Source organism: Talaromyces rugulosus, chromosome VI (genome assembly GCF_013368755.1).
Source record: "Talaromyces rugulosus chromosome VI, complete sequence".
NCBI lineage: Eukaryota > Fungi > Ascomycota > Eurotiomycetes > Eurotiales > Trichocomaceae > Talaromyces > Talaromyces rugulosus.
In genome coordinates this window covers 301,946-329,005 of record NC_049566.1, presented here as the reverse complement: position 1 = coordinate 329,005, position 27,060 = coordinate 301,946, and the positions used below count along the sequence as shown (strand labels likewise).

General features: G+C 46.6%; 8 protein-coding genes across 8 annotated transcripts; 4 read left to right on the top strand and 4 right to left on the bottom strand.

Moving 5' to 3' along the window:
* Window positions 1-571: 571 nt before the first annotated feature.
* On the top strand, window positions 572-2,817 carry TRUGW13939_10452 (uncharacterized protein; the record flags this gene model as incomplete). The annotated part of the gene is made up of 2 exons (XM_035493564.1): window positions 572-2,452; window positions 2,539-2,817. The coding sequence occupies 2 exons, from the start codon at window positions 572-574 to the stop codon at window positions 2,815-2,817; spliced, it is 2,160 nt and encodes a 719-aa protein (XP_035349457.1).
* Window positions 2,818-4,199: 1,382 nt separating this feature from the next.
* TRUGW13939_10451 (uncharacterized protein) lies at window positions 4,200-6,479 on the bottom strand (the record flags this gene model as incomplete). The annotated part of the gene is made up of 3 exons (XM_035493563.1): window positions 4,200-5,277; window positions 5,581-6,059; window positions 6,150-6,479. 3 exons carry the CDS (start codon window positions 6,477-6,479, stop codon window positions 4,200-4,202), a joined length of 1,887 nt encoding a protein of 628 aa, XP_035349456.1.
* A 1,387-nt stretch (window positions 6,480-7,866) lies between these two features.
* On the bottom strand, window positions 7,867-8,619 carry TRUGW13939_10450 (uncharacterized protein; the record flags this gene model as incomplete). Its single annotated transcript, XM_035493562.1, has 1 exon — window positions 7,867-8,619. One exon carries the CDS (start codon window positions 8,617-8,619, stop codon window positions 7,867-7,869), a length of 753 nt encoding a protein of 250 aa, XP_035349455.1.
* Window positions 8,620-10,721: 2,102 nt separating this feature from the next.
* On the bottom strand, window positions 10,722-13,002 carry TRUGW13939_10449 (uncharacterized protein; the record flags this gene model as incomplete). Its single annotated transcript, XM_035493561.1, has 10 exons — window positions 10,722-11,190; window positions 11,250-11,340; window positions 11,402-11,534; window positions 11,590-11,685; window positions 11,739-11,999; window positions 12,059-12,228; window positions 12,287-12,392; window positions 12,479-12,557; window positions 12,611-12,668; window positions 12,723-13,002. The coding sequence occupies 10 exons, from the start codon at window positions 13,000-13,002 to the stop codon at window positions 10,722-10,724; spliced, it is 1,743 nt and encodes a 580-aa protein (XP_035349454.1).
* Window positions 13,003-13,483: 481 nt separating this feature from the next.
* Window positions 13,484-16,109, top strand: TRUGW13939_10448 (uncharacterized protein; the record flags this gene model as incomplete). Its single annotated transcript, XM_035493560.1, has 5 exons — window positions 13,484-14,210; window positions 14,292-14,343; window positions 14,456-14,696; window positions 14,745-14,826; window positions 14,884-16,109. The coding sequence occupies 5 exons, from the start codon at window positions 13,484-13,486 to the stop codon at window positions 16,107-16,109; spliced, it is 2,328 nt and encodes a 775-aa protein (XP_035349453.1).
* An 87-nt stretch (window positions 16,110-16,196) lies between these two features.
* TRUGW13939_10447 (uncharacterized protein) lies at window positions 16,197-20,684 on the bottom strand (the record flags this gene model as incomplete). The annotated part of the gene is made up of 8 exons (XM_035493559.1): window positions 16,197-16,465; window positions 16,528-17,000; window positions 17,060-17,734; window positions 17,793-18,460; window positions 19,059-19,173; window positions 19,239-19,308; window positions 19,366-20,567; window positions 20,626-20,684. 8 exons carry the CDS (start codon window positions 20,682-20,684, stop codon window positions 16,197-16,199), a joined length of 3,531 nt encoding a protein of 1,176 aa, XP_035349452.1.
* A 965-nt stretch (window positions 20,685-21,649) lies between these two features.
* TRUGW13939_10446 (uncharacterized protein) lies at window positions 21,650-22,438 on the top strand (the record flags this gene model as incomplete). The annotated part of the gene is made up of 2 exons (XM_035493558.1): window positions 21,650-21,894; window positions 21,955-22,438. 2 exons carry the CDS (start codon window positions 21,650-21,652, stop codon window positions 22,436-22,438), a joined length of 729 nt encoding a protein of 242 aa, XP_035349451.1.
* Window positions 22,439-23,055: 617 nt separating this feature from the next.
* Window positions 23,056-27,060, top strand: TRUGW13939_10445 (uncharacterized protein; the record flags this gene model as incomplete). The annotated part of the gene is made up of 2 exons (XM_035493557.1): window positions 23,056-23,779; window positions 23,837-27,060. The coding sequence occupies 2 exons, from the start codon at window positions 23,056-23,058 to the stop codon at window positions 27,058-27,060; spliced, it is 3,948 nt and encodes a 1,315-aa protein (XP_035349450.1).

The following is a 27,060-nucleotide window of genomic DNA, read 5'->3' as shown; positions in this document are numbered from 1 at the left end:
CTTTATTGCTTGTCTCCAAAATAACATGTATGTATGTGTGTGGTTGCATTTACGAACCCCATGGACTAACAGTAATTTAAATAATGTATGCTGTACATAGTTTCAATATTAATAAATGCCGTGAGAGGGGATGCGTAATACCAGTATAGTACCAGCTAACTTGAAAAGGCTGTAATCAGTACGTGTACCGAGGAATGAAGTAGACATTGCCAGTCTATGGCCAGTATAAAAGGCTTTTTTGTTTAATTCCACTCTATATAATATCTTAGAAACTTCAAAGGGTAGGTTTATATAAAAAAAACGGAATCTACAATTCCGGAATGCCGCCGGGCCAAACCGCCGGAACCAACACCCGCCGCTTCCCCGACCACAGTCTCTGTGTTAAAAGATTGATGCTTTTTGCCTCACGCTGCCTCGACATAATATTAATCGAGTCTATTTGGCCTCATCAGGCATCGAGGCTACTGCCATTTTCTACATTCTTATAACAACATTTGAAAAGGCAGACCACGGCCGGTCCCATGGAGACAGACAACGTCTGGTATTTCTATTTCCACCCTCCACAGCCACAATGAGCGAACACAATCCGAGAAGCACAAAGAGCCCTGCTCATGAATCTCGCCTCCGTCGACCTTATCGACCGCGCGCCTGCGATGTGTGTCGTTGTCTCAAGACTCGCTGTGAGCCGCATCCCAACCCCGCCATCAAACCATGCCAAAAGTGTGCGGACTTGGGTCGCACGTGTATAATATCGCCATCCGATCGAAAGCGGAAAAAGAGGACAGACACCCGCGTTGCTGAACTGGAGGCAAAGATCGATACTTTGATGGGCGCTTTGCAGGCATCTGCTGGTCAACAGACTCAACCCCACGACGACAACACGCGGTCAAACTCGCAGCAGCGGGTTCCAACGGATCTCTTAGGCCACAAGAACTGCTGCTGTGGATGTCTCTCTTCCGTACCATCACCCAGCATCCCGCCTGGAATAGGCACCCCTTCCCCCGCTCAGAAGCCCGGTGATCCAATAGACAATCAGATACGTGAAAGCCAGGGTGATGCTATCAGCCGAGGGATTGTGGACATGGAATCTGCCCGGGCAGCCTTTGAACGATACGTCTCGGAACTTTCTCCTGTAATGCCCATGGTAGTGTTTCCCCCAAGAACGACCATGGAGAATGTTAGGAGCGAGAAGCCAATTTTATTCTGGGCCATTGTTGCTACATCCATCAATACAATCAAACCCGATGTTCAGCCTATTCTGATGCAGGAAACATATAGAACATTTGGTGAATACATATTCGCGCGGAGGCAAAAATCCCTCGAATTGGTCCAGGCTATGATCATTTGCTGTCTATGGTATAGCTCACCCGAGCGTATTGAAGAGCTTAACGTGTACCAGCTAGTGCACAGCGCTGTTATTATGGCAATAGATATTGGGATGAACAAGCAGGTCCCTAAAAAAAAGATGACCTTTCGTTCTATACAAGAGGCGACCAGACGAATCCCGATATCCTTCAATGCCGATGGCATCGAGACACGACGTACCTGGATCTGTCTCTATTTCTTGTCCGCGCTGGTGTCAATATGCTACAAACGTGAGATCCTCCTTCGCTGGAATAACCACACGGATGAGTGCTTGGAGATTATGGAAGGATCTACCGAAACCGTTCCTTCCGATGCCTCTCTTCTTCACTGGCTGAAACTTGGTCACATTATGGAGCAGGTCAGTACTCATTTTGCTCTAGACCAGGGAAGCAATGCATTCAAGCTCGAAGACCCAAGAGTGCAATATACCTTGAAAGCGTATGAGAAACTGCTCAAGCAATGGGGAGAAGGCATATACAAAGTAACATCAATGACTATTCAACAGAAATTGATGCGACAGGCTGCCCAGTTGGTGAAAATTCATATGCATGAAGTAGGCATTCATTTTGAACTCGACGACATTATCTTCCGACCAGCATCAGGACTTAGCGCTGCCGAAATACACAGTGGGGAAAGAATCAACAGCCTCATTTCATGTGTCACTTCCGTACATAAGACTCTCGACATTTCCTTTTCAATCGATATAAAAGATGCTTTCAAAATACCCACTATTTTCATTGCACGGACGAATTATTGTGCAGTCATTCTCATGCGGATGAGCGTCATTGCCTTTAGAGTAAAGGCTCAAGTAAACCCAATATACGCCCCGGTTGATCTCAAGGCAGAGTACTATATCGACAAACTTGTTGAACGCATCCGGAACGTGGCGAAAATGGAAGGTGGAAGACCATTCGCCCATATTGGAAGACTTCTCAGCACACTCAACGATAGGTTTATGAACCCAGAAGGACCCAGAATACCATTTGAAGAAGCAATTACAAACTTGTCATTTCCAAGACATGTAACGAGTACGATTAGAGAACTGTTTAGAAGAGCAGCACAAGAGCCGATTGAACAAGATAGTCAGGTATGCAAATTCTATCCGCTAAAATCCCGTTTCTTCTCTTCTCTTTTTTCCCTCGCAGCTGGTTCTTACACGGTATTTTATTTCAGTGTACCAAAAATGTCTGGTTCAGTAATAGCACTAGCAACTCTGCAGAATCTCTGCAACCTACCGGATCACAAGGGCAAGGGCAAGATCGGAACCGTTTATTACCAACTTATGACTCTTCTACTAGTCACGACGAGAATTGTTTTTCGTCGATGCCCTCGACATCATCAAATATGGATACTACGTTAGATCCAAACGAGCTGTATTATCTGGGATCATTACTTGATAACGGTCTTTTAGAAACGTCGTCCTCATTTGATGAGTTGATGGGATTATTTTGAGTCACTACAATATCTAAATTGTGCTAGAAAGAGCCAGTAAAATAGTGCATGTGCTTGTTTCTAATATACCATTAAAAAAATATAGTTTACAAGTTGAACCTTGGAAGAAGGATGGCTGGGGTTTTATAAATGTTTTTAAATTTAGAACCGCAAGTGTGTAAATACATGTAAAATTGAGGTTTAATGGAAAGCTGAAAATTGGCATAGACCGATATAACATTTGAACGTACCAACTAGATGTTTATTTGTCTCTCCTTGTTACAAGTGTTTCAATGCTCTCTTTCCTTGGTCTATTTACGTCGAGTTATCCAGTGATATATCGTTTTAATTCTTGAGATATTCACTGTAGATTTGTGGGCTTGTCTGTGATAGTGAACCAAACTATTACTGTAAGCCTATCTCGTGTCTATTTTCTAAGTGTTGAAAGTAAACTGTATTGAGGCTATCTAGCCGATGTGTAGCGCTATTTTTCATGATTGTATTAGGTATATATATTTTCACCTTTTGATCAGTCGACAAACCAAGACAGGAATTCTGTTCAACGGTATGGGTTTTACATTTCACAAGAGGCGAGAGAAGGAATTTCAATGGGCACAAGACGAATTTTGATGGCTATCACTCACAAGGTTGCGTAAGATCTCCTTTGTTAATGAAATTCGGATCACTGGCTATCGTCCTAACGGTTGGCCATACCTGTTATGTATCCCCCGGTACTGTTTACCCATTTAGCACTTTTAGCTTGGGATAGTAACTACGAATGCAGAGAAAAGAGATATCCATCTCCCTCCATCGACTTTTCAGGGCTGTTATATCTCAGGCACTTTGACAACGGTATTCACTACTTTAAGACAATCTAAGTTGTCCAAGCTGCACGTAACCGTAACCGTAAACGTGACCCTTTCTAAAAAAAAAAATCGTTGCGAAAGAATCGGTGCAATTCTGCTGATGAAACCTGGTACACATGAGCACGGGAAATATAGAATTTTCCAATTAGGAAAGATTATAGTACACGAATACAGAGGGTCTTTTCTCGAAAATTAAACATAATCTAAATACATCTTCTCCTATACTCCAAGAGTGCTCGCCTGTTACTGGGGCAATCCGGCCATAGTTGATGAACACGGAACAATTGTATTCGGGCGACCAAGAAGTTTAACCATTTTATTGGTATTCCCGATGAACAGATAGAGTGGGTTGTATTGGATTATTAAGGTAGATAATAAAACAAGAACTCATGTCACTAGGAACAGAACAACAAAATCAAATATAGCGGCAAAAGCAAGCCGGTTCCCATCAGCATCAATGGAAACAAAAATAGTACTTGGCTAAACAGGAGGGAAAAAAAAAGCCAATGTCAAGCCGGCAATATAAATGAAAAAATGCTAATCAATATCAAATGATAGGGTTCTTAAAGGTATAGGGACTTCTGTTAATTCGCCATCCCACCTTGCTCCTGCAACTTCGATTAGTCCATGATCGGATCGGATTATTGAGAGGAGACATGTTTCGGGGAACCACGCTACACGCATCCCAGTGTTAAAAAACTGGTTCGCTCCCGGCCAGGCAGAGAAGTTACTGTTAATAGTAACTAATCTCCAGGGCTCGATGGGTTTTAACAATGTTGATGCAAATCTGCCCAGTTTGTTCCATACATCAATGTCGTTATCAAATCCCCGAGGATAGCGACAGATGATACAATGCAAGCTATCATATAAAACAACGATCGTCTCTTCAAACGATTCTTGGAAATCTGGACAAGAGACATCAAATTGTTGATAAGTGTCTAAATTGATCACAATTCCTTGTCGAGACTCCAAAAAATGTGGGAGGTCTTTTTGGGTAGTAAATATTGCCCATTCCATGCTTGCAAAACACGTCCTCACTGTGGTGGACTTGTCAAAAGTTTCGATGCACATATCCATCTCGCCGATAGCCAATTGACCAAACTTCTGCAGGGGGTGAAATATCGTCTTGCGAGGCCTTTTGCTGGACAGTGTTATGTCTAAAAAAAGTTCCGATTCAGTCATGTGTTTTTTATAGCAATATGGATCCCATGTCGCAAATTGTCCCGGGGTGTGGACAGCAATAATTTGATCAAACAGCTGTCTAAAATTGGCCTGAACGGCTGGATTTTTTTCCCGGAGCTTCTCATCTACTGGGAAAATAACGTGTGCAGAGGCACGGGAACTTGCTATTTTATTTCTATGATGTAAAATGTTGCGGATGTCGAATATTGTTTGAGTTAGTCTGCGGTCCTCCATGGCATTCTTAGCAATACGCACAAATGCCACGTCGCGCGCATCGCGCATGATAACAAATGTGTCAGGTTTGCCATTGAGAGGAATCTTTAAATCCGCCTTCCACTTTGCGTATGGTCTCCTGTCCCCGATCGAGATGAAAGCGAATCCATTTGGAGGGATATCTCTCAGCATAGGATCATCAAGTGTAGTAAAAGCCAGGCTGTGATCCGAAAATGTTGGCACCCATTCAGAACATAATGGCAGATGCTTGTGCTGAGGCGACGACATGAAAAAACCCCCCTTTTCGTCTGGTTTGTAGGCGAGGGATGCCCAAATAAAGTGGTGCCTTAGAAGAACTTCCCAACGTGATTGTCCCAGCACGGCTTTGACAGAGTTGCTGAGCAGTTCCAATCTAGAGATAGTATCATGGACCAAATTTTCTTCGGAAATGGAAGCCTGCTGATAGTCCCAGGTGGGAAAAAGGCAAGTGATTTTGTTGTACGTACGCAGAGGGGTCCCAAACAAGATCTCCATAATAATTTTAAGAGCGTTATGTAATGAGCCACTTTCGATGAACTGCGGAGTGAATCTGGCATAGATTGGGTTGGACAGTCCCTGAAACTGGAACATCAAGAAATAGTCCAGGGGAATATTTTTGTCGAACAAAAAATAGGGTTCGTAACTCTTCGGAGCATGACACGCCGAATTCGAGTATAGATTTTTCTTCTTATCCGTGTTATCGAATACTTGAAACTCGTCGGAAATCTTGGGAATGATGTTGTCGTTATAATCATGGAATACACCACCATAGATTTTCTTCATCCACATACCGGGAGCCAGCTGGCCAAGGTTTTCACTTTGACCATTTCCCCGGCCAATTGTGAAATTGTGAAAGTTGTCCGTGGAGTAGTAGATGGCCTTTTCCAGCCAGATGAGTGATATGTAATTCTTGATGAACTCATCCACTGCGTAATTCTGATGCGGCACTAATGGACGTGGGTTCTAGTCATATTCCGAGTATGGAACTAGACAGATGACCTTGCTGTGTTGGGGCCAGGTGTAGTACTTGAGCTCGGTAAGTTTGTCTCGTACCTCTTCCTTGGTATGGGAGCCAGGGATGCAGGATATCACAAAGTAACCTTTGTTTAGGATAACAATGATCAGGTCGTTCTTATTTCCACCAGAAGCGGTAGGAATGTTCCATGGCGAGTTGTTCGAACAGGTGCCGTTGTAGCACCAAGTACAATTTGACGTATGGAAGAAAATGGTATCACCGCTTTTTATTTGCTCCACAAATTGGGCATTTGATCCAGAGTCGACCCATTCACCCTTCTCGTTTTGTTTGATGTGTCTATGGCCAGGGGGATGATGAGGGTGAGGGGGATCATGACGATTTGCATGTGGACCTTGAAGAGAAAACATGAAGACTCTGGGAAATGAGAAATGTAATCATACCAGTTAGTCGCAGTTTATTTGAGATATTGATTGAAAGATAAAGATCTTCTTGCCGATAGCAAAGGGGAGATGGGAAACAAAACACTCGAGTGTATGGAAGGAGATATCACAAAGCTGTTTGTGCAAGTGATGATTGTTGCTAGAAGAGAGTTCAATAATTTCCTACATTGGGGATGTTTGGGCTTAAATAATTCGTTGAAAAGTGAGTCACTATCTGGTCATCGAAGGTGGTGAGTAAAAGTAATAACAGTCATTTTGACACCGGGCAAGACATCTGTTGTGACTTCCCTTGTCGTGACTCAGGAAGTCAGTAAGGCTGTGGCACATAGAAGGCTCACGGAAATCGTCTGACTACAGCTGATACTGCAAAAAGAATAAAAAGAATAATTTAAAAAGGGTGAGTATGTTAAAGAAGGTATGTACGTTTCGCATAGTTACCGGTTGACGGCTGAAGACAAAGGATTCCTTTTTTTTTATACGAGGGGAAGTGCCAATTCACAATTTATCATAACAAGTTATACATGTAATAAAACGACAGAAGTTAACCTCGAATTGACAAAGGAGCACATATTCGTAGGGTGGCTATGTAGTATTGAAAAGGGTAGAAGAATCACGTCTTTCTTTGAAAGTTACCTCGGATTGTAGAAGTATGTAAGATCCACTAGGAAATGTTGAGGAGACATGTGTCAGCGGCGTGGAAAGCGGCCATTTTCTCCAGATCGCGGCAGTCTTTAGTGACTCAAGGCATCCACTTTGAACACCGACGTCTGAACAAGGCAGGAGACGAAGGCTAGATGATGACTGGAATAAAGTATGAGCAACAAGCCATATTTAAAAAAATGAATCAAAACCTATAGTTTCTCCATCCATATTTAATAGCAGTCCTATCAACTAGCGGAGTAATTTCTAAATACCAGTTGAGTCACTATAGGATTTTCCCATGGCACTACACTGAGACAAAACGACTTCAAAGTTTAGCTCTAGAATCAGTGCAGGTTGAAATAGGAGACAAGGCTGATAAAGGTTTAGAAACAATTGTAGGTGTGGACAATGCCAAGAACACCTATATTAGCTTGTATTACCTCAAATTAGATGTACATGTAGGTTGTAAAATATATGACCGACTTTGGAAGCTTATAGACCTCTTGTCCCAAATGAAAAACTGAAAAATATAGGACAACCTGTGGAGATATATGTGAAAGATGCAACCCCAAGCAAAGAACACCGATCGCCACATTGCGTAAGATATCATTCATAAATCAAAATCCCGCTATGAACTGAAACAAAACCCCCTTCGAAAAATGGTAAAAAGATGAAAAACTTTACGTTGTCACCGCCCTGGTATTGGACAACGTCATGAACGCAGGACCGACATTGTATGCCCCGCCGGCCTCAACGTAAGTATTTTCTTCATCCATCGCCACACGGGATCATTTACGTCACAAATCTTCCGCCCGGAGGGATCGATATTATATATTAAATTCTGGCATATATTCGTGGCCACGGCGTCGGGTGCACGCTTAATTGTGGTGGCGTCCCATAGCGCAATTGTCCGCTTTGTACTCAGCATGTATTCGTCTCCATCGTACCGCTCCTGTTTCAATGACCACCGCTCGTTCAGGTGTTGCCAGGATGTTTCATTACTGGAGGTGGAGGTGAGGCTATGGTCATGTCGAATCAAATCTTGGGCGATCTCGTCTCGTGTATAGAGCCAGACGCAGACAACAGCAAATTGCTCGTTGTGAAAAGGACATAGTTCTGAGACCTTGGCGAATTGCTGCGTGATGCCATCAGGTTGCGCTAGGCCAACGATGTCCCCTATTCTCACGCCGCACTGGGCATTCGGAGGAGCAGCGGTGTCTGATTTTCTTTTGGATAGGGTTGTACTAGCAGCGGTTCGAGCGCGCTTCCTCTTGCTAGTTGAGGCGCCAGAGGGTCTGTAGGGGAATGTTGAGGATATAGAACTTGCATTGCGCAGTCTTATGGGCGCGGTTCGTCGCATGACAATGGCTTTTGGATTTGGCTTGTGGTCTTTATTTCGTGTCGAGTGTTCTTCTTTCGGCGATCGACTCAAACCAAGATCGGGTGAATCGTGGGACTGAAGCATGTTAAGGGGTAAATAGTAGCTTAATTAACGAAAGGGAAAAAAACCATGTAAAAGTAGGGAGTGGACGCTGTTTAAACGATAATAACTCCCGAAAAAGCGCAGGAGCGATGGGGCCTCTTTATACGTGATGGCACCCCGCAGATACAAATAAAGTCAAGCTAGATTCTGGAATAAAGAGCATTAACCCGGGCAAGTATGAACAATCGAAAACTCTTTGACCCTAGTACGAGTCAGAGAGACATATACGAGAGCTTTGGCCTGATCTGCCGTGCTACAGCACTGATGCGCCATCCTGCAGCGGGAAATAAACGCGACAGGCATCAATAATAAACCTAGCTCGAGGCTACTGCCTGAAAGGGAAATATCTTGATGCGCGCTGCTGGGTGCTGCTCCACCTGGGACCACTAATCACTGATTGCGCCAGTGCTGTGATGGGCACGGATTACCCTATTGAGTACGAAGACGTCTCGGTTGTTGTTCCGAGCCCTATTTCGTCGCTTAAAAAAGACTTGCTGGTCCCTTTAAGCCAACCCTTCTACGGAGTACGAGAGAAAAGGGCGAACTAGCTAGGGTAAAAGCACTACGTGTACATTCTCCTTGGGAGGGCTTTATACGAAGCAACTGGATCCAACAACCAAAACCGAACTGTGAATGCGCGGCTCAGCTTCGTTCTTCACCTGCCGGAGGTGGACACTGGAGAAAGTTAGATTCCGCCAAGTCCGAAGGAGAATAAGCTAGTGATGGCAGACAAAAGATATATTACTGTAATCTTCCATACTGGGTACAAAGATTCGAGACCTCCCGGGGCCTTGTAGACTGATTACATTAATAAAGAGAAACGGCCGTGAGTGCAACTGGTTGTTCGTGACTCTGGTGAGAGACTTTTGGCCCTCGTACTCTAGGTCAAAACGGGACTGAGTGGATCACAAACACTAGCGAGATCGAGTCCAAGTATCTACCCAGGCCATGCTTCTAAGAATATCTCCTTCAAAGCAGCCTACTGGTTGGGGCTTTTCGTACACTAGTCCTAAGCAAGCAATATTTCATTTCGTGCCGAGTTCGCCGGGTAGCAGAGAAGACCGTTGGAATGCTTACAGCCAGCCTTACATCAGGTGGATTACTGAGCGGCCGGATCTGCAATCATAGCGCAACCTCGCTGGAACGAGCAAATTGGTTGAAATAACCGTTGCTGACTGCTCGGTTCCTACTTCGCTTCCGTTTTCCGACGCCGGAGGATTCGATCGACTCTAGGTTGAATTGATCTAGTTAGTATTCCGGACATTTTAACCCTACAAGCCTTTTTTGTCGAAGCTACCATGGCTGTAGCGCTGACAAAATTTAATAAACCGCTGATTCGTATTTCCGAATTTTCGCTTCTAAACTTAGGTAGCAACGGTGATTGGTTCAACAAGGTCATGACGTTGTCGTTGAAGTCTTACGAGCTAGGCTTAGATTTGTGGAACAAACCAGCTGTCAACTGCTTTCATAAATTGTTAGTGGCCTCGCATCTGGTAGACAGTGCTTAGTGCGACATCTCGATCCTTCCCTCCTGAAGATCCTATAAATAATAAACGAATTCATGGTTGACATGGTGGGTCTTCACAAACTTTACTAATTGATAAGACTTGAAATCTATCCGAGAATACAAGAGCGGTGTTGAGTACGTGATATGAATTATTTTATGCAAGGCCCATATTCATCTATATTCTGTACGGGGTACGGACACTCTTTTTATGGAACAAATGCCCCTCCATCGCACCCACTAATGTAGCTAATGTAGCTAAGGCATGTTGGAATGTTTAGTTGGAGTCTATCTATACGAGAAACGGGGGGGTTGTCACCCAAACTATCGTTAGAATGAAATAAAAACTTTCTGGTCACTGGATTAACACCAACTTATTGATAAATTCAATGGAACAAAAATATTCGCCTACATTTTTTCTACAAAGGCTATTGTTTCTCAAAACGTGGATTCTACATTGAAGTTTTCAACCAACTTACTAAATAAACTGGTTGACATTGTTCAACAAGCAATGTCCACAAGTCTACACGTCTTGCAGTCTTTGTAATCGCCGTAAACAACCAACATTGAACTAGGCCCTTTATATGCTCAACTTCCCATCCCCAGGGGCCGACAGAACCTCTTCCTTGTCTGCATGAACATGGATCAACTGCCCATCAAGCACTTTGTCACGCAAATATTCTGGTATGACTTCATCTTCGGCAAAGAAGCCCTCCGTATAGCGCATCGCCTCCCAAGACTCGTCCTTTGGCTGTACGTTGCTCGGATAAATTGGCACAGGCCAGATGCGACAGCCGAGATAATAGACCAAGCCTGCGACGACCGTCGAAAGCAGGAAACCCATGTTATACATCCTCACAGCGGCCGTGCCGATGGACCCCGGGTGTAAACTACCCGAAACACCGGGAATGACAAGGGCAATTGCAACAACCCAGGCGACAAAGGCGCGAATATTAAAGCCTGCAGTGTAGTAGTATATGGACCCTGGCTGTGTTTTGTATAAAGACGGTACGTGAACATTGCCTTTTCGAATAACCCAGTAGTCGACTCTGTAATGGAATCGTTAGTTGGCTTCTGGAAAGGCGTTTGCTATTTGAAAACCACTCACATCATACACGCAACAATCGGACAGATAAAGCAGAGATAGGACCCGAGAAAAGTAAGGAACGAAGACGCCGAGTAGGTGAGCTTCCATGGGACTAGCTGGCTGTCAGAGATGCAATACCATTCAATTCTTGTCGGTGAGAGATGCAAACTTACCACACACCCAAGCAAGAATGAAGCACAGAACCTGGCCTCGGACGATGGTGAAGTATTGGGGGAACAGGCCAGTGAGGTCGCAGCCGACGGGGATCGAATTACTGGTGAAGTTCGTGACGAATGTGGCAAATGCCTAGTTTTACAGAGTTAGACGAGCCCATATAATGCAATGATAATAGGGTGTTTACTTGTATTCCGGCAGCGAGAAAGACAAGTGTTCGCGCCCCGGGACTCCAATAATCATCAAGAACACTCGAATAAAAATCCCAGAGATTCCAATACGCCTAGTCAAGATTTAGCAACGGAGCAAAGAATATTAAGAGGAAAAGACGCATACTTGACCAAACTGCTTGTACCCTGCAGCGGTGATAACCATACCAAGAAACACAACCAGCGGCTTGCTAACGACCAATCCAATGGGCATAGGAAGAGTATCTCTAGGACGTTTGACATAACGCGCCAAGTCGGAAATGTTGACTAGCGGAGGAATCACGTTTGAGACGATTGCGTTTATAGCGTGCATAAATGACCAGCCCAGAGCTGCACCGGACACTGTTTGTGAGCTTAGGCCTTCAAAGTCTGCACCGTGACTTGACACCTATAGAAAAAGTAAGAACAACATGCCAGTTTCAATATAAATTTCGAGCTATATCTCACAAGAGCCCAGATCATAGTAGCGATCAGTCCGATAGGAGCAATCACGGACTTGATTTGAAAAACGACAGCCATTTTGCTGGGGTGTACAAAGGCAAAAGGAAACTGGATGATCCACAATATTCCAAATGCCAACAGATTTGATGATGTAATGGCAGCGCTCTTTGGAAGATCTGTAAAGGCATGGCATGAGTATAGTTTATAGTCAGGACAAACAGAATTCAGACATACGATTAGGTATATCTGTCCATTGGTGTCCAAACACACAACGCAGCATGACAGCCACAAATTGACTAGCGTAATATGTTTGGATTGCCATGTATAATATAGCGACGACCTATTGATGCAATGACTATTAGGATCGTGGCTTCACTTTGCATACTTCAGGAAACTGGAGATGTCACGGTGATACATGTAACTTACACCGCGGATAAAAATAAACAAAAGCGATCCATACATGCCGGCGCATAGACGAACAAAAGTCGGATATCCAACGTGGTACCTGTAAAGCAATCATCAGAAACAGCATTCTCCGATTCCTGTGCCAATTCATACCGTGCCGGGCCTCGTGCATTCAAAAATAATAGAATGGCTATCAGGATTGACACAACAACTGCGTCATATTTAGCAAACTAGGCATCTAGCAGCACAAGAAATATGATATTACTTGACGCTATAAAAATGATCCACCAGTTCAAGCCGATTGCATACAGACTCGCACCGGCATTGTAAGTCGTGGGCGAAAACGCGATGCTGAACTGAAAGGCGAAGAATGACCACGCCGACCACGTTCTCTGCTGCGGTGGTGAGGGATCTAGATCCTTGTTGGACCATCGCCCAAACTGCCCCGACTCGTACTGGCCATTGCCAGGGTCGTTTCGAACTTTGAGGGAGTCGAGGAGGCGTTGTTTCTGGCGCAGGAGCCCAGTTGACCTTGGTAGCTTCATTATTGTTATTCTTATTATGGCTGGCGGCTCACCCAAGTGGCAGAGGCCACAGGTCGCACAGCACCCGTTTATACATGATGCTTATCAAGTCGAGACTGATATGGTGTTTGCCTCCTCTACGATCCTGGGTGATTGCTAGCCCTAAGAGCCGGCGTTGTGCGGGTCAAGATAACGGCCAACTCTATCGACGGGCGATAAAACGCTGTAGGCCGATAAGCGTTTTATTTCATTTCCATCCATTTACTTTCATGGGTCAATCAATGCCAACAAGCTGTGGCATACTGTGGCTGGCAAATTTACTATTATGCATTTTCTGCTATAATGAAAATGCGCCCGGCATTTTGTCCAGGTAGATTGAAGCCTCTCCGTCATCGGACGCCAGTGCTTTTAAAGGACTCTTTTCCCAACCATTCTTCTTCTTCTTTGCTGTGACCTTTGTTCCGAATCCATTTGAGTGCCAAGCAGAAGTAGCCCCTTCGAAATGGCCGAACGAATTCGCCTCGGAATCCTCACGCCGTCGTCCAACACCAGCTTGGAGCCGCTGACACAAGCAATCATTTCGCAATTGCCCAACGTGTCCGTCCACTTCTCGCGCTTTACGGTAGTCAAGATCAGCCTAGACGACGATGGACTGGGCCAGTTTCAGACCGAGAAAATCGTCGAGGCGGCGACGCTCCTGGCTGATGCCAACGTCAACATGATCGGATGGAGCGGGACCTCGTCCGGCTGGCTAGGCTTCCAGGCAGACGAAATGCTGTGTGAAGCCATCACGGCGGCCACAGGCATTCCAGCGACCACCTCAGTGCTGGCCTTGAACCGCGCAGCCCGCGGTCTCGGCATCAAGGAGCTCGGGTTGGTGACACCGTACACAGACGATGTGCAGAGCGCGATCATCAAGACGTACGCGGCCATTGGCGTTGACTGCAGCAAGGAGAAACATCTAGGGCTGTCCAAAAACTCGGCTTTCGCCGAAGTCACCGAGTCGCTGCTGGACGAGATGGTGGCCAGCGTAGCCGCTAGGGATGTCAAGGCAATCTCGACGTTCTGCACCAACTTGTATGCGGCGCAGCGGGCATCCTACTGGGAGGACAAGTACGACATCGTGGTGCTGGACACCGTGGTCACGGTGATCTGGGACATGCTGCGCCATTGCGGCGTTGACAGCACCACGATCAAGGGCTGGGGCCGTCTATTGTCTTCCGCATCAAGTGCTTAATTGCCAGCATACATCTGATTATTATTACTATTGTTACTTTTTAATTCCAAACGTATCTCTTATCACTTATCAGAGTTGGCCGCCGTCCGCCGGCCAAGTCGCCCGCGCCTTATCAGCCCCTGCCTGTAAAGCGGTTCGCCGCGCGGGGAAAAAGCCTGCAATAAGACCAAAAAAAAAAGGCTAGTACGATGCAGTTAGACCGGATTAACATGGGGGATGATGTTTTTGTTATTAAAGGTCTTTCCACCTGCTTCTGATTTTCCTTTGTGATCAAATCCGAAAATTCGCAAAGATGACCGCCGACGAAAAGCCCTACTACGACTGTATCGTGCTGAACGGCACTGTTGTGACGGCAGCAGACATTGCCTGCTACGACCTGGCTATTAAAGATGGGAAAATAATGCTCCTCGCACCAAAGGGCCATCTGGAAAACACGCCTGCAACGCGCGTGATTGATGCAGAGGGTGCATACGTGATGGTATGTCGCTGTAATATTCACTTCCACGCATCAGGCTGACTCGAGCAGCCCGGAGGCATTGACGCTCATGTTCATCTTGCGGAGCCCCCGCTGTTTGGCAAAGGGAGGACTGCAGATGATTACACAACAGGTTAGGACCAGTTCAACGAGGTCGAAGTGGGCTTAGCTGACGTCTTGTTGCTCCCAGGGACCAGGTCTGCAGTCGCAGGAGGAACGACAACAATTGTTAGTTTCGCACCGCAGGACAAGTCCCAAGCCTCTCTGCTTGATGCCCTGGACGAAACAAGTGGCAAAGCAGCCGACCAGGCCTACTGCGACTATTCCTTCCACCTGCTCATTTCGAACCCGACAGCCCAGGCCCTGGATGAATTTACTCTACTCCGCGAGCGAGGCGTTTCATCCGTCAAGATCTACATGACATACGAGGCCCTCCAACTCCGCGACAATCAGATTCTAGACGTGCTTCTGAAAGCGCGCGCAACAGGAATTACCACCATGATCCATGCAGAAAACGGCGATGTCCTGGACTGGATGACCAAGCAGTTGGAGGATCGCCACCTGCTGGCTCCCAAGTACCACGCCACTTCCAGGCCCCAGATCCTAGAGTCCGAGGCAACTAATCGAGCCATTGCGCTGGGCGAGCTAATCGATGCACCTATCTTAATCGTTCATGTATCGTCTCCAGCGGCAGCCGAGGTCATCCGCCGAGCGCAAACAAAGGGTCTACCGGTCTACGCCGAGACATGTCCCCAGTACCTATTCCTCACCCGGGAAGACCTCGACAAGCCCGGGTTTGAAGGAGCAAAATGTGTATGCTCGCCTCCCCCGCGCGAGGGCTCCGTTGACCATGAAGGCATCTGGACCGGCCTCCAAAACGGCACCTTTACCATTCTTTCTTCTGACCATTGCCCGTTCATCTATGACAATGCCGAGATGGGCAAGAAAGCCGCAATCACACCTGAACACCCCAATGGCCACTTTAAATATATCCCCAATGGCTGTCCTGGTGTCGAGACTCGGCTGGCGCTTACCATGAGCGCCAACCGTCTAACTCCTCAAAAGTTCGTTGAGCTCACCAGCTCCAATCCAGCAAAGCTCTACGGCCTTTATCCACAAAAGGGAGCCCTTATCCCAGGAATTTCCGATGCCGATTTGGTCATTTGGTACCCACCTACTGCTATAGATCCGTTTCCAATCAGCAATTCCAACCTCCACCACAACGTCGACTACACGCCGTTCGAGGGCAAGACGGTCTCACAATGGCCACGGTATACATTAATTAGAGGTCAAGTTGTATGGGACCGAGATCATGGCGGTATTGTGGGACAAAAGGGTTATGGTCAATTTATCAAAAGAGACCGTAGCTGTTTTACCGCTCCCAATCCGGTTCCATGGTCAGTGGAAAACTTTTAAGCTGGAGTTTGTGCAATTATAAACTATTAGATAATGATACGCATGAAATCCATTATATGTAAATAATATGGTATATATGCTTCTTTCTTATAGGTCTTCCCTGTCCATATTCATGCTTAAAATGTCCGCAACGTGCGAAGACAGCACAAAGTTACGCCCCAATCCTCCACTCAGCAATGTACGCAGTCGTACCAGGCCAAAGGCCAAAAGAGATTCGTGATTCCTATACTGGAAACACAGATTCTGGGACCATATATCGAGTAGGTGCTTCGTCTGCGAGGCATGCTGCACTGTCGGGGCCTGAACGAGGAGAAGAAAGATAAAATTAGATATGGTCGAGAAGCAAATCCGGGTCCCTGGTATCAGCGGTTAAATATCAAGTCTTTTGTTATCAAAGAAGTTGGGAAACAACACTCACATGGATACCAAAACGTATCAAAGTCATTGGGTGCTAGTGCACCTACAAAGTTGACAATGATCCCTGCGCATTTCTCGGCCGCGTTCAACGTCGCTTCAGCTGCGTCGCCAAACTTTGAAACATCCACGGCAGGGAGCTGGTCAAGCCCATGGCCATCATAGCCCAGGTCCTCAAGAAGCCACACTATGTCCTGTGAGCTATTGTCGTCGGCGATGATTGGGGGTGGCGGAGGCGATCGGGCAAGGGGCCGTAGAATCGCGCGATATACAAATAACTCAAGTGTCAAGTACGCAAAGTGAAGTGAGCCGATCGCTCCTCTCTCTCTTGCACCGTATGTTGCTTCTTCTCGGGGCCTGATCCGCAGAGATTCTGGTAGAGACATGTACCACGTCTGAAGCTCTTCACGAATGGGTCGTGCAGCATTGATGGAGGCCCAAAAGTCTTCAGACATTATTTGAGACCCTCTAAGAGTGCTAGGAGGTTGTCAGAAGCATGAATAACGGAAATAGATTCCGGTGAATGTCCAACTTACTAAAAGGTGTTGTGAATATTGTCCACTACCTGCGCCAATTTCGCGAAGGATTTGAAAATTGCTCCATCTTCAGCGTCTTTTTGAAAACAGGCTTCAGGATGCTCAATTCCCATGTTCTCTGGATGATCCACGATAAAATCAATATCATCCAAGTCTTTCACGTCCCATTCTTCTCGACGAATGAATGGCGGGCGTCCAACAAGTAAACTACGCCACTTGTCCTCTAGATAAACCGCCCACCATAATCGTCTTCGAAGGCGTTTCTCCCAATCTGGAATTCCCCACGGGCGAGGCTCGAGATGAAGACCGAGCGAGGCCGCCAAAGCCACCGTGCTCCCGAGAAATGACCAGTGAAACGGGCTGTCTGCCAAGGCACTTTGACTTCCTGTCGGGAGTTGTTGCAGATATAATAAGCATGCTTGAAGGACGGATAAGTGAGGGGTATGGATTTCCTCCAGAATGAGCTCATATACCATTCGCCAAAGTCGGTCACACAAAGACTCATCATACGCCCCGAAAACAACCAATTCCGGATCATGAACCTTGAATGGGAGTGCGGACGCATACACGGCCGCGAGGAAGTGGGGTGAAATACTCTGCAAGGATTTATTCCAGATGCTGCACAGCTGAGACCTTGAGATTACCGGCATGGATGGGAAAACGAACCGCATAAACCTTCAGCTGCCGATTAGATCCAAGTACAATGCATAAATAAACGGGATACAGCACTTACAAGAGGATTAGTCGCCACCCATACCCTGGTGGAATTAAGGCATCTAGCTCCTGTCTTTTTTCCTGTGAGCCCTTTCCAGGGCAGGATGCAGTGGCATCCTTCGCTGATTTCAACAAGGAATCCTCAGTTAGAAGAAAATGCACTGGAACTAGACCTTCTACTGGCACTCCCCCCACGTTGCGAAAATCGATACGATGGAAACTGCGAATGCCATTCTCGTCATACTTGCAATGACGAAGCAGCCACGGATCAGACTCGGCCGAGGTGCCAAAGAGTTGAGCAGTGGAAGAGGCCAATTGATCAAGCGATCTAACGTGCTGCACAACTGCGGCCTCTTTAACCCCGTTAAATGGTGACAATATCCTTGCATCATGGGTATGATGGTCATCAAAACTTGTAGACATGGGATGATCAAGCTGAACTTGTGGTTGCTTTTCAGAATTACTGCGCTCAGTCGATTGATAAGTCGGTTCTGTTGCAGGAGTCCCAGGGTATTCTGAGTCGGTACGATGCAAACCATTTTCATAGCTAATCTGCATACTCATGTGAGACGTCTGAGAACGATCAACAGATGCTCGTCCCGCAATATTTCTGCTTCTACCGGGGAAGCGGCTGCGTGCCGTGGGTGGCATTTCAAACACACATGCTTTGCCAGCATTCCAGCAGGTCTGGCAAGGACCACTGTCAGGCAAAATACATGCTATTTTCCTGGCGCGACATCTATCGCACGGCCTTTGTAACTTTGATCGATAAGGACGCGTGCTACCACTATTGGGATCCATTTCGGAAGGCGAGTCTTTGTCAAGGTTGATCAAGCAAACACAGCAGATTACCCTAATCCGTGAAGCGACGGCATATTCATGAGGGTTGTCTCCCTAAAACGAAACCCAGGGTAGTGTAGAATAACTAGAGTAGACGCCAAACCAGGAATCTTGCTTGACGGGGGAAACGAGACAGGCCTTATCTCAGACCCACTAATTGCCTGTTCAGATATAGGGGTTTCTTGTATAAACTCACGGTAATCACTGACATTGAATTGAGATGAGATCCATTATTAATAGTCAGGTGTGATCATCTTTTACATACTAAACAAGCTATTTGTATACCATTTCAGACCTAGTTTCCATACATAACAATAACTGCTGGTTCTTATCGCATAAAGAGTGAAATTGTGCTATCATCTTGATTCCAATTTCTTCCATGATACACCGATAATTATTCCTAAGGAAAAATAGGCCCAGCAAGCCAATGTTTGACCACTTTGACCTGGGTGTAGGCCTCTAGTGCATATGAGCCCATCTCTCGGCCGAAGCCCGACTGCTTGTAGCCACCAAACGGCATCTGAGGACTCACAAGGCCGAAGCTATTGACCCATATGGTTCTGGAGAAATTTGCATTAGAGTAGTTTTTCTTCTTAAAATGTTACCAAAAAATAAAGAAACCTACCCAGCTTTGATGGAATTTGATACTTGTATCGCGGTGTTGAGATTGCTTGTGTGAACAGCCGCAGCGAGTCCTGCCAAATGAAATTAATGAGCAGTTCCACATGAAACGAATGACGAAATGGATATACCATAATGAGTGTTATTGGCAACTCGGATGGCCTCGCTCTCGTCCTTGAACTTGTGAACTGTACACACAGGACCGAAAATCTCATCTTTGACAATCGTCATATCGTCATGGACGTCCGTAAAAATAGTGGGCTGGATGTAGAGTCCTTCTGAACCAACTCGGTTTCCACCAGCGATAACTGTTGCACCAGCCTTTTTTCCAGCTTCGATATAATCCATAACCCGATTGAATTGTGTCTGTGAGATTTGGGGTCCCTGAAAAGTACTTGGATCAAAGGGGTCCCCTATTTTGTTGATTTCCGTGCACTTTTTGAGCATGTCCAGAAAACGGTCATATATGGCCTCATGAACAAGAACCCGAGATCCTGCACAGCAAACTTGCCCCTGGTTGAAAAAAGCTCCCAGATTAACCCAGGACATCACATGCTCAAGGTTGGCATCGGGAAAAATAATATTGGGGGATTTTCCTCCTAGTTCAAGAGTGACTTTCTTGAGGTTACTGTTTGCAGCATCGCGTAGGATCTGTCTGCCTGTAGCAAGTGACCCCGTAAATGAGATTTTGTCGATATCCATATGCCCTGCCATGACTGCTCCTGCTACTTTACCGAATCCTGATATAACATTGATTACACCGGGAGGGAACCCGGCATCTTTGACCAACTGTGCCATGTACAGAACACAGAGTGGAGCGATTTCAGACGACTTGAGAACGACAGTATTTCCGGTTGCGACCGCAGGACCTACTTTGCACACGGCCTGATAAATAGGGAGATTCCATGGTATGATTTGGCCGCAAACACCCAGTGGTTCATGTCGCGTGTACGTAAGGCTGGCCGCATCAGTGTCTATTGTCTGGCCAACTATTTTGTCGGCCCATCCGCCGTAATAGCGAATGCAGTCGGCGGAGCTGGAGATTTCAAGCATGGCTGCGCTGAAAACCTTGCCACAATCGAGCGAAATGCTTGCAGCCAGGATCTGGATGTCGCGCATCATAAGGTCGGCCAGTTTTGTTAGCATTTTGCCACGCTCGCTCGGCGTGACTGTGCTCCAACACCCTTCAAAGGCTGCGCGAGCTGCGTGAACAGCCAAATCGACATCTTTCTCAGTAGCCTCGTGAACAGCTGCAATTAAGTTTTGGTCATGAGGGTTGATTGTTTCAAATGTTTTGCCGTCAATGCCTTTAATAAACTCATTATTTATGAATCTGCATTGTTGGGTCAGCAAATTATTTAGAGTGTATGGAGCAGAGGATGAAAACATACAATCCCAGAGGCTGATTGTATTTCACGACAGGTGTCTGAATCTCCTGGAACAAGGCCATTTCTGCGGATAGATGTTATAAACTGGACTAATGGTGGGTTCAAGTTGTTGTGTGGTTTTATTTTCTCTAAATACCACCACAAGGCAAATATGACCTGTCGAGTGTTGCTGTCGCTCAACGACGAAACTAGACTAATCAACTGGGGGAGAATCCCTAGGGCGAAAAAAAAGTATGATTTCTCCAGTAGACCAGGATATTTCTCTTCGCAATATATCAGGTGGTGCTGTCAATTTCATACGCAGTAGATCAGTCACTTGCTACTTATACACTGTGCTTTCTACTCTCGCTCTCATAGATGCCCCGCATGCCCCAAATTGCAAGAACAAAGGATGTAGCTTTCTTTGTTTCATAAACCCGAAAACGTAAATGACGACAAAGAAGACAAAAGCCATTTCCGATCGACGACTAAATGATAAGGAATTTGTTATGAATTGGGAGTTCTGGGTGTTTCTGTTAATCGGTGGCTACTGGAGATCCGGCCTAGCGGGTTTTGTTACAACCTGTGTTAATGTTACTGACCCCTCTTAGCATTTTTCTCAACTCAGAAAATACATATCATCCATGGATCACATAGATTGGCACCGGACCTCAAGCTGCCCTGGCCTACCTATCACCCGGAGCATATATATATCAATTGAGTTCACTAGTTCAATGTGGAAATGTAGAGATTGTTCAGGTAAAATTTCGTGTAGAAAATACATGCAAACATTGAACCTAAGGGATGATTTTCTTTATTTTTTTTCTCCATCTTTTTTTCAAGACAATGTCGACAACATTTTAGTAACAATACATCAGTTGATGGGACATCACCGTCGGCTAGGCAAATAACTGGGCCTGGTAGCGTAGCGTTCAGCGGCTGTTGGTCGCAAGTTTTCCAATAATACCATTTTCTTGACTTGTTTTTCGAAAAAAAATCCAGGTGTACCATCATTAAAACCGCGACGAATCTATACACTTACTTAAAAATGGTAGACGCCAGCAAGTCGCCGGATATTGAAAGTACCAACCCAAAGTCACCCATTCTTAACCCACTGCTGCTCCTACTCGCAGCCCGGCGTGGTTTCAACCAGGATGGTCGTTTCACGACAACAAAGGTCCCGGACGACTACCTCATCAGCTACCGGGGCAGATCCGGAGTCAATATGATTGACCATACGGCTTTGTGGGTGCGATTCATGTGGGCTTTCGCGTGTTACCCCAAGCAGCTCAAGTATGTATAATTAATATGTATCGTCACTGCCACAGAGATATCGCTAACGCTAGCACGTAGGGTTGGCACAGTTATGTCGACGGCCGTAATGCTCCAATGTGTTCTTAATATTTACTACGAAGATGGTTCATTTCAGTGGCAGCTCCTAATAATCGGGATTTTATGCGTCTTTCAAACACTTTTCTTAATTCTATGCCGGGTCATCGCCAATCGCCACGTTGCAGCAGCGACGCCGTCTTGGTGCGATCCAGAGTCATATCAATGCCGCCTCGCTGCAGCATTGGGCGAAGCAGATATCCAGTATACCAACATACAACCAGCAACGCTCGGCGAGATGGAAACGATGTGGAAGTCCGAGCAGACACTTTGCGAGAAATTCCGGATCGAGAACCTCGTGGACCCGGGCGATAGGCACCAAGTCTACGATATTGCGGTGGAATTTTATAACAGCGGTGCCATAATCATGCAATTTCCGTCTCTGGAGGGCAGTCCCAAATCGCGCCCGGGAATCCTTATTTCAAACGGCGAGGGAGAAAAGCCGTAATTTACACTGTACGGGAATGACATTAAATGCAGGGGGGTTCTTCGGTCTCTTGATTCCTATTTATAGTTTCTTGATGTATAATAGTATTGATCATAGGAAAATTCTCGAGACTTGTTTAAGCTCTGAGATACATCATTTGTACGTAAATAATACGGTAAGATATGTATGTATAGTGTCTAGCCTGTATAGTTGATCCAACGCCTGATACTACCAATCCTCTCCCTCGTATACCTCGTATGAAGACTGGCTAAGCGAGGCGTGACTCGGAGAGGAAAGCTTCCGGGCCATTCTGGGGCGTAACCGGGGGCGAATCAGTCCCCAGTGAGCTGCAGAACTAAGGCACACTAAGTCGAGCCGAGGCAACAGCCGTCACGAGTTTCGTTTTCATTCGCCAAAGCACCTCGCAAGCTGTAGACTCGCGACTTGCGAAGCCCGGAGTTGTCATAGATGGGCTAGTGTTTTCTGATGCAGCCCTTTAAACGTTCACATGGCAACTGGCGTTTCTTTGATAAGCTTGGTATTCAATCGGATGGCATTATGCACAGAACCAGTGGAAATAACCGTATGGCGATGCCCTGAGCCACTGACGAATACAACCGAAAATATCCTTGTTACAAATGGAGTCAGCGAAAGTGGTCGACGGCTTGGAGGATAACATCGAGCCAGAGGCAGTGGCGGCCGTAGGAGCAGGACAAGAGGAACTTGCTTCAAGGGTTTTTGACTTCCGCGCTGTTCGCCCAGTAGATGTCGAGGTCAAAGATTTGGGTGTCGAAATCGACACGACCGCTCCCCTTTGGCAGACACCGCCAAAGCAGATATGGAAGCGCCTGACGGCGTCCAGGTCATCATCGACCCATGGCCACGGGACAACCTACAAAACTATACTAGAAAATGTCAATGCCCACATGCCATCGGGGAGCCTGACTGCCATCATTGGAAGTAGTGGCTCTGGAAAGACGTCGCTACTGAATGTCATGGCTGGCAGGATGGAATCTAGTCGGCTCAAAACTGCAGGAAGCACCAAGTTCAACGATGATACAAACCTGGAACACATCCGCAGCAGTTATGTGATGCAACAGGATGTTCTTATTCCGACTCTTACAGTCCGAGAGACACTCCAGTATGCCGCTGACCTGCGTCTGCCACCGCCAATCACCAAGGCTGAACGAAGGGGTATCGCAGAACAAGTCATCATGGAGCTTGGGCTGAAGGAATGTGCCAATACGCAGGTTGGCAGCAGCGCACACAAAGGGTGCAGTGGTGGCGAGAAAAGACGAACCAGTATTGGAGTACAAATGTTGGCCAATCCTTCAGTGCTATTTTGCGACGAGCCAACCACTGGTGTGTTGTTCCTCTTTTAAGGCGTGCACGGCGTTGGAAATACTCACCTAGAATTAGGACTTGATGCAACGAGCGCCTATCAGATTGTAAAGACCCTGAAAGCCCTTGCTCAGAAAGGTCGCACTGTAATTGTGTCAATTCATGCGCCTCGTTCTGAAATCTGGAATTTATTCGACCGAGTCATCTTGCTGTCACGAGGAGCTCCTCTATATAGTGGACCTATATCTGCGGCACTCTCACACTTCAAAAAACTCGGATATGCAATGCCAAAGTTTGTCAATCCAGCCGAATTCCTCATTGACTTGGCTGCGATTGATAATCGATCTACAGAACTGGAGAGCGCGTCTTTAGTTCGGGTAGACTTTTTGCGTGATAGCTGGAAGACTAGGACAAAGGAAGTTTCGGAGGACAAAAAGGCAACCACAATCCCTTCTTCTATCCAAGCAGCCGAGAGCGAGCAAATGGTGAAGAAAGTGCCTTTTAGCCGAGAATTCAGTGTTCTGACTTCGCGTACCTTCAAAACAACAACCAGAGACCCCCTAGGTGTGGCAGGGACACTGTTCGAGGCCGTTGGAATGGCAGTCATTACCGGCTGGATATTCCTACAGTTAGACAAAAGCCAAGCAGGGATACGATCGCGCCAGGGAAGTCTATACAATGCCTGCAGTTTGAACGGATACTTAGTCCTTATGTATGAGACCTTCCGGTTGACAATTGACATTCGCTTGTTTGACCGTGAACGTAACGAAGGCGTCGTCACCGTGCCAGGGTTCTTGCTCAGTCGGCGGGCTGCGCGAGTGCTACTTGAAGATCTTCCAGCTCCTATTCTTTTCACCATAATATACTATTTTATGGTCGGCTATCGCCCGGACGCAGCTACATTCTTCATTTTCCTCGCTTTGGCAATTCTAGTCCAGTACATTGCCGTGTCGTTTGCAGCCGTCGGGGTCGGAATTTCCAGGAGTTTTTCAGGTGCTGGATTGGTTGCCAACCTCTCCTTTACCTTGCAAAGCTTTGCATGTGGGTATTTCGTGCAATCAAATCAGATTCCGGTTTACACCAGGTGGCTTAAATGGACAGCATATACCTTCTATGCATTCGGTGCCTTCTGCTACAACGAATTTATTGGTGTCAACAGCCCGCCTTATGGCCAATTCTATGACTGTCCTTCCTCAAATGACCCATTAGACTCAGCCTGCAAGCAATATACGGGTCAGTACATCATTGAAAGCTTGGGACTCCCGTCGAATTGGATCTGGAGACCGGTCGTCATCTTGACGGCATATGTGATTGGGTTTTATGTGCTGGGAGCCATTTTGTTGCAGTACAACACGTTCGCCATGGGCATTGCACAGGCAAGAAAATCAGAAGCAGAGTCTCAGACAGGCAAGGAAGGTGTTGTTGTCCGCTCAAAGGAGGAAATACGCCGGGTGGCCATATCGCTTGACAAGTATGCTCTTGAAATCAAGAAACGAGACGAGGTCTGGAAGGCCCCGCGCCGGATCCCAATCCTCCAACCGATCAGTACTGAGTTCCTTGCCGGGCACCTAAACGTGATTATGGGTCCATCTGGTAGCGGGAAAACATCTCTGCTGAACTCGGTGGCAAGGAGGCTTCACGGATCCATGATGACCAAGTATCAACTAAGCGGGACGATGTCATATAACGGTGCCATTCCCAGCGAAAGCGTCATTCGATCAGTAACGTCCTTTGTGACTCAAGATGACGACGCCCTCATGCCCTCACTGACGGTCCGAGAAAGTCTGCGGTTTGCGGCTGGCCTCCGACTTCCACGATGGATGTCAAAGGCAGAAAAGAACCAAAGAGCAGAGGATATACTCATGAAAATGGGTCTCAAAGACTGCGCCGATAACTTGATAGGAAGTGAGCTGATCAAGGGAATTAGCGGCGGCGAGAAGAGAAGAGTAACAATTGCCATTCAAATCCTGACAGACCCGAAAATCTTGCTTCTTGACGAGCCCACGTCTGGATTGGATGCATTCACTGCGACTTCGATCATAGAAGTTTTGAATAATCTAGCTGCAGAAGGTCGCACATTGATCATGACTATCCACCAGTCGAGGTCCGATATCTTCCACCACCTTGCAAATCTGCTCCTCCTCGCTCGTGGAGGCTATCCTGTCTATGCCGGCCCCGGAGCAGAGATGATTCCCTATTTCAGCACACTTGGATACCATTGTCCACCACAGACAAACCCAGCAGATTTTGCACTGGATCTGATCACCGTGGACCTCCAACAAGAGGAACGGGAAGCGATCACGCGTGAAAAGGTCCAACGCCTCATAGAGGCATGGAAAAACAACGAGAAAGTGATCGGCCGACAAGCGTCGCACATAGCAACGCCTGCTGAGCTAGGCAGTTTGAAAAGACAGATGCACCCTCTTCGTACAACATTTCCACTAGTCCTTCATCGCTCCGCCATCAATTTCTTCCGTCAGCCCGAGCTGATCATGGCACGCACATCGCAAATCGTCGGCATCGCGATCATCATGGCTCTCTTTTTTGCACCGATGAAAAACGACTACGCCGCTGTTCAGACTCGAATGGGCTTTGTGCAAGAATTCGCAGCGTTGTACTTTATCGGCATGCTCCAGAATATCTCTGTTTATCCACCAGAGCGCGACGTATTTTACCGGGAGGAAGCTGACAACTGCTACTCGGCTGAGACTTTTATTCTATCATACACGGTCTTGGAAATCCCGTTCGAGATCCTTGCCTCGATCGTTTTTGGAGTCATTGCCTCGTATGCGGTCAATATGGAACGTAGCGTATTAATGCTTTTTGTTTGTTCCTTCAACTGTTTCGCCATCATCAACGCGGGCGAGTCTCTGGGAATCATGTTTTGCACGCTTTTCAACCATGTTGGCTTCTCGGTTAATGTCACGTCTGTTATCCTCTCGATATCCACGATAATGGGCGGAATAATGTCGCTCAATCTGAACAACGTGCTGCAAGGCTTCAATCATTTATCGCCGATCAAGTACGCAGTTGCTAACCTCGCGCCCTATTCGATGCGACATCAGACCTTTTCCTGCACAGAGGCAGAACGCTTACCGAGTGGACAATGCCCGATATCAACAGGAAAGGAAGCTTTGCAGCTGTACAATCTTGACACAAATCCGGGGTGGAATGTTCTGTGGCTCGGTGTTGCAGCTGTTGTCTATCGGCTTTTGGCCTACGCGGTAGTCAAGGGTATGGGGACACATGGATTTTGGGAGGGTGTGGGAAAACTGCTTACACGTCGCAAAGAAGCTGCGTGA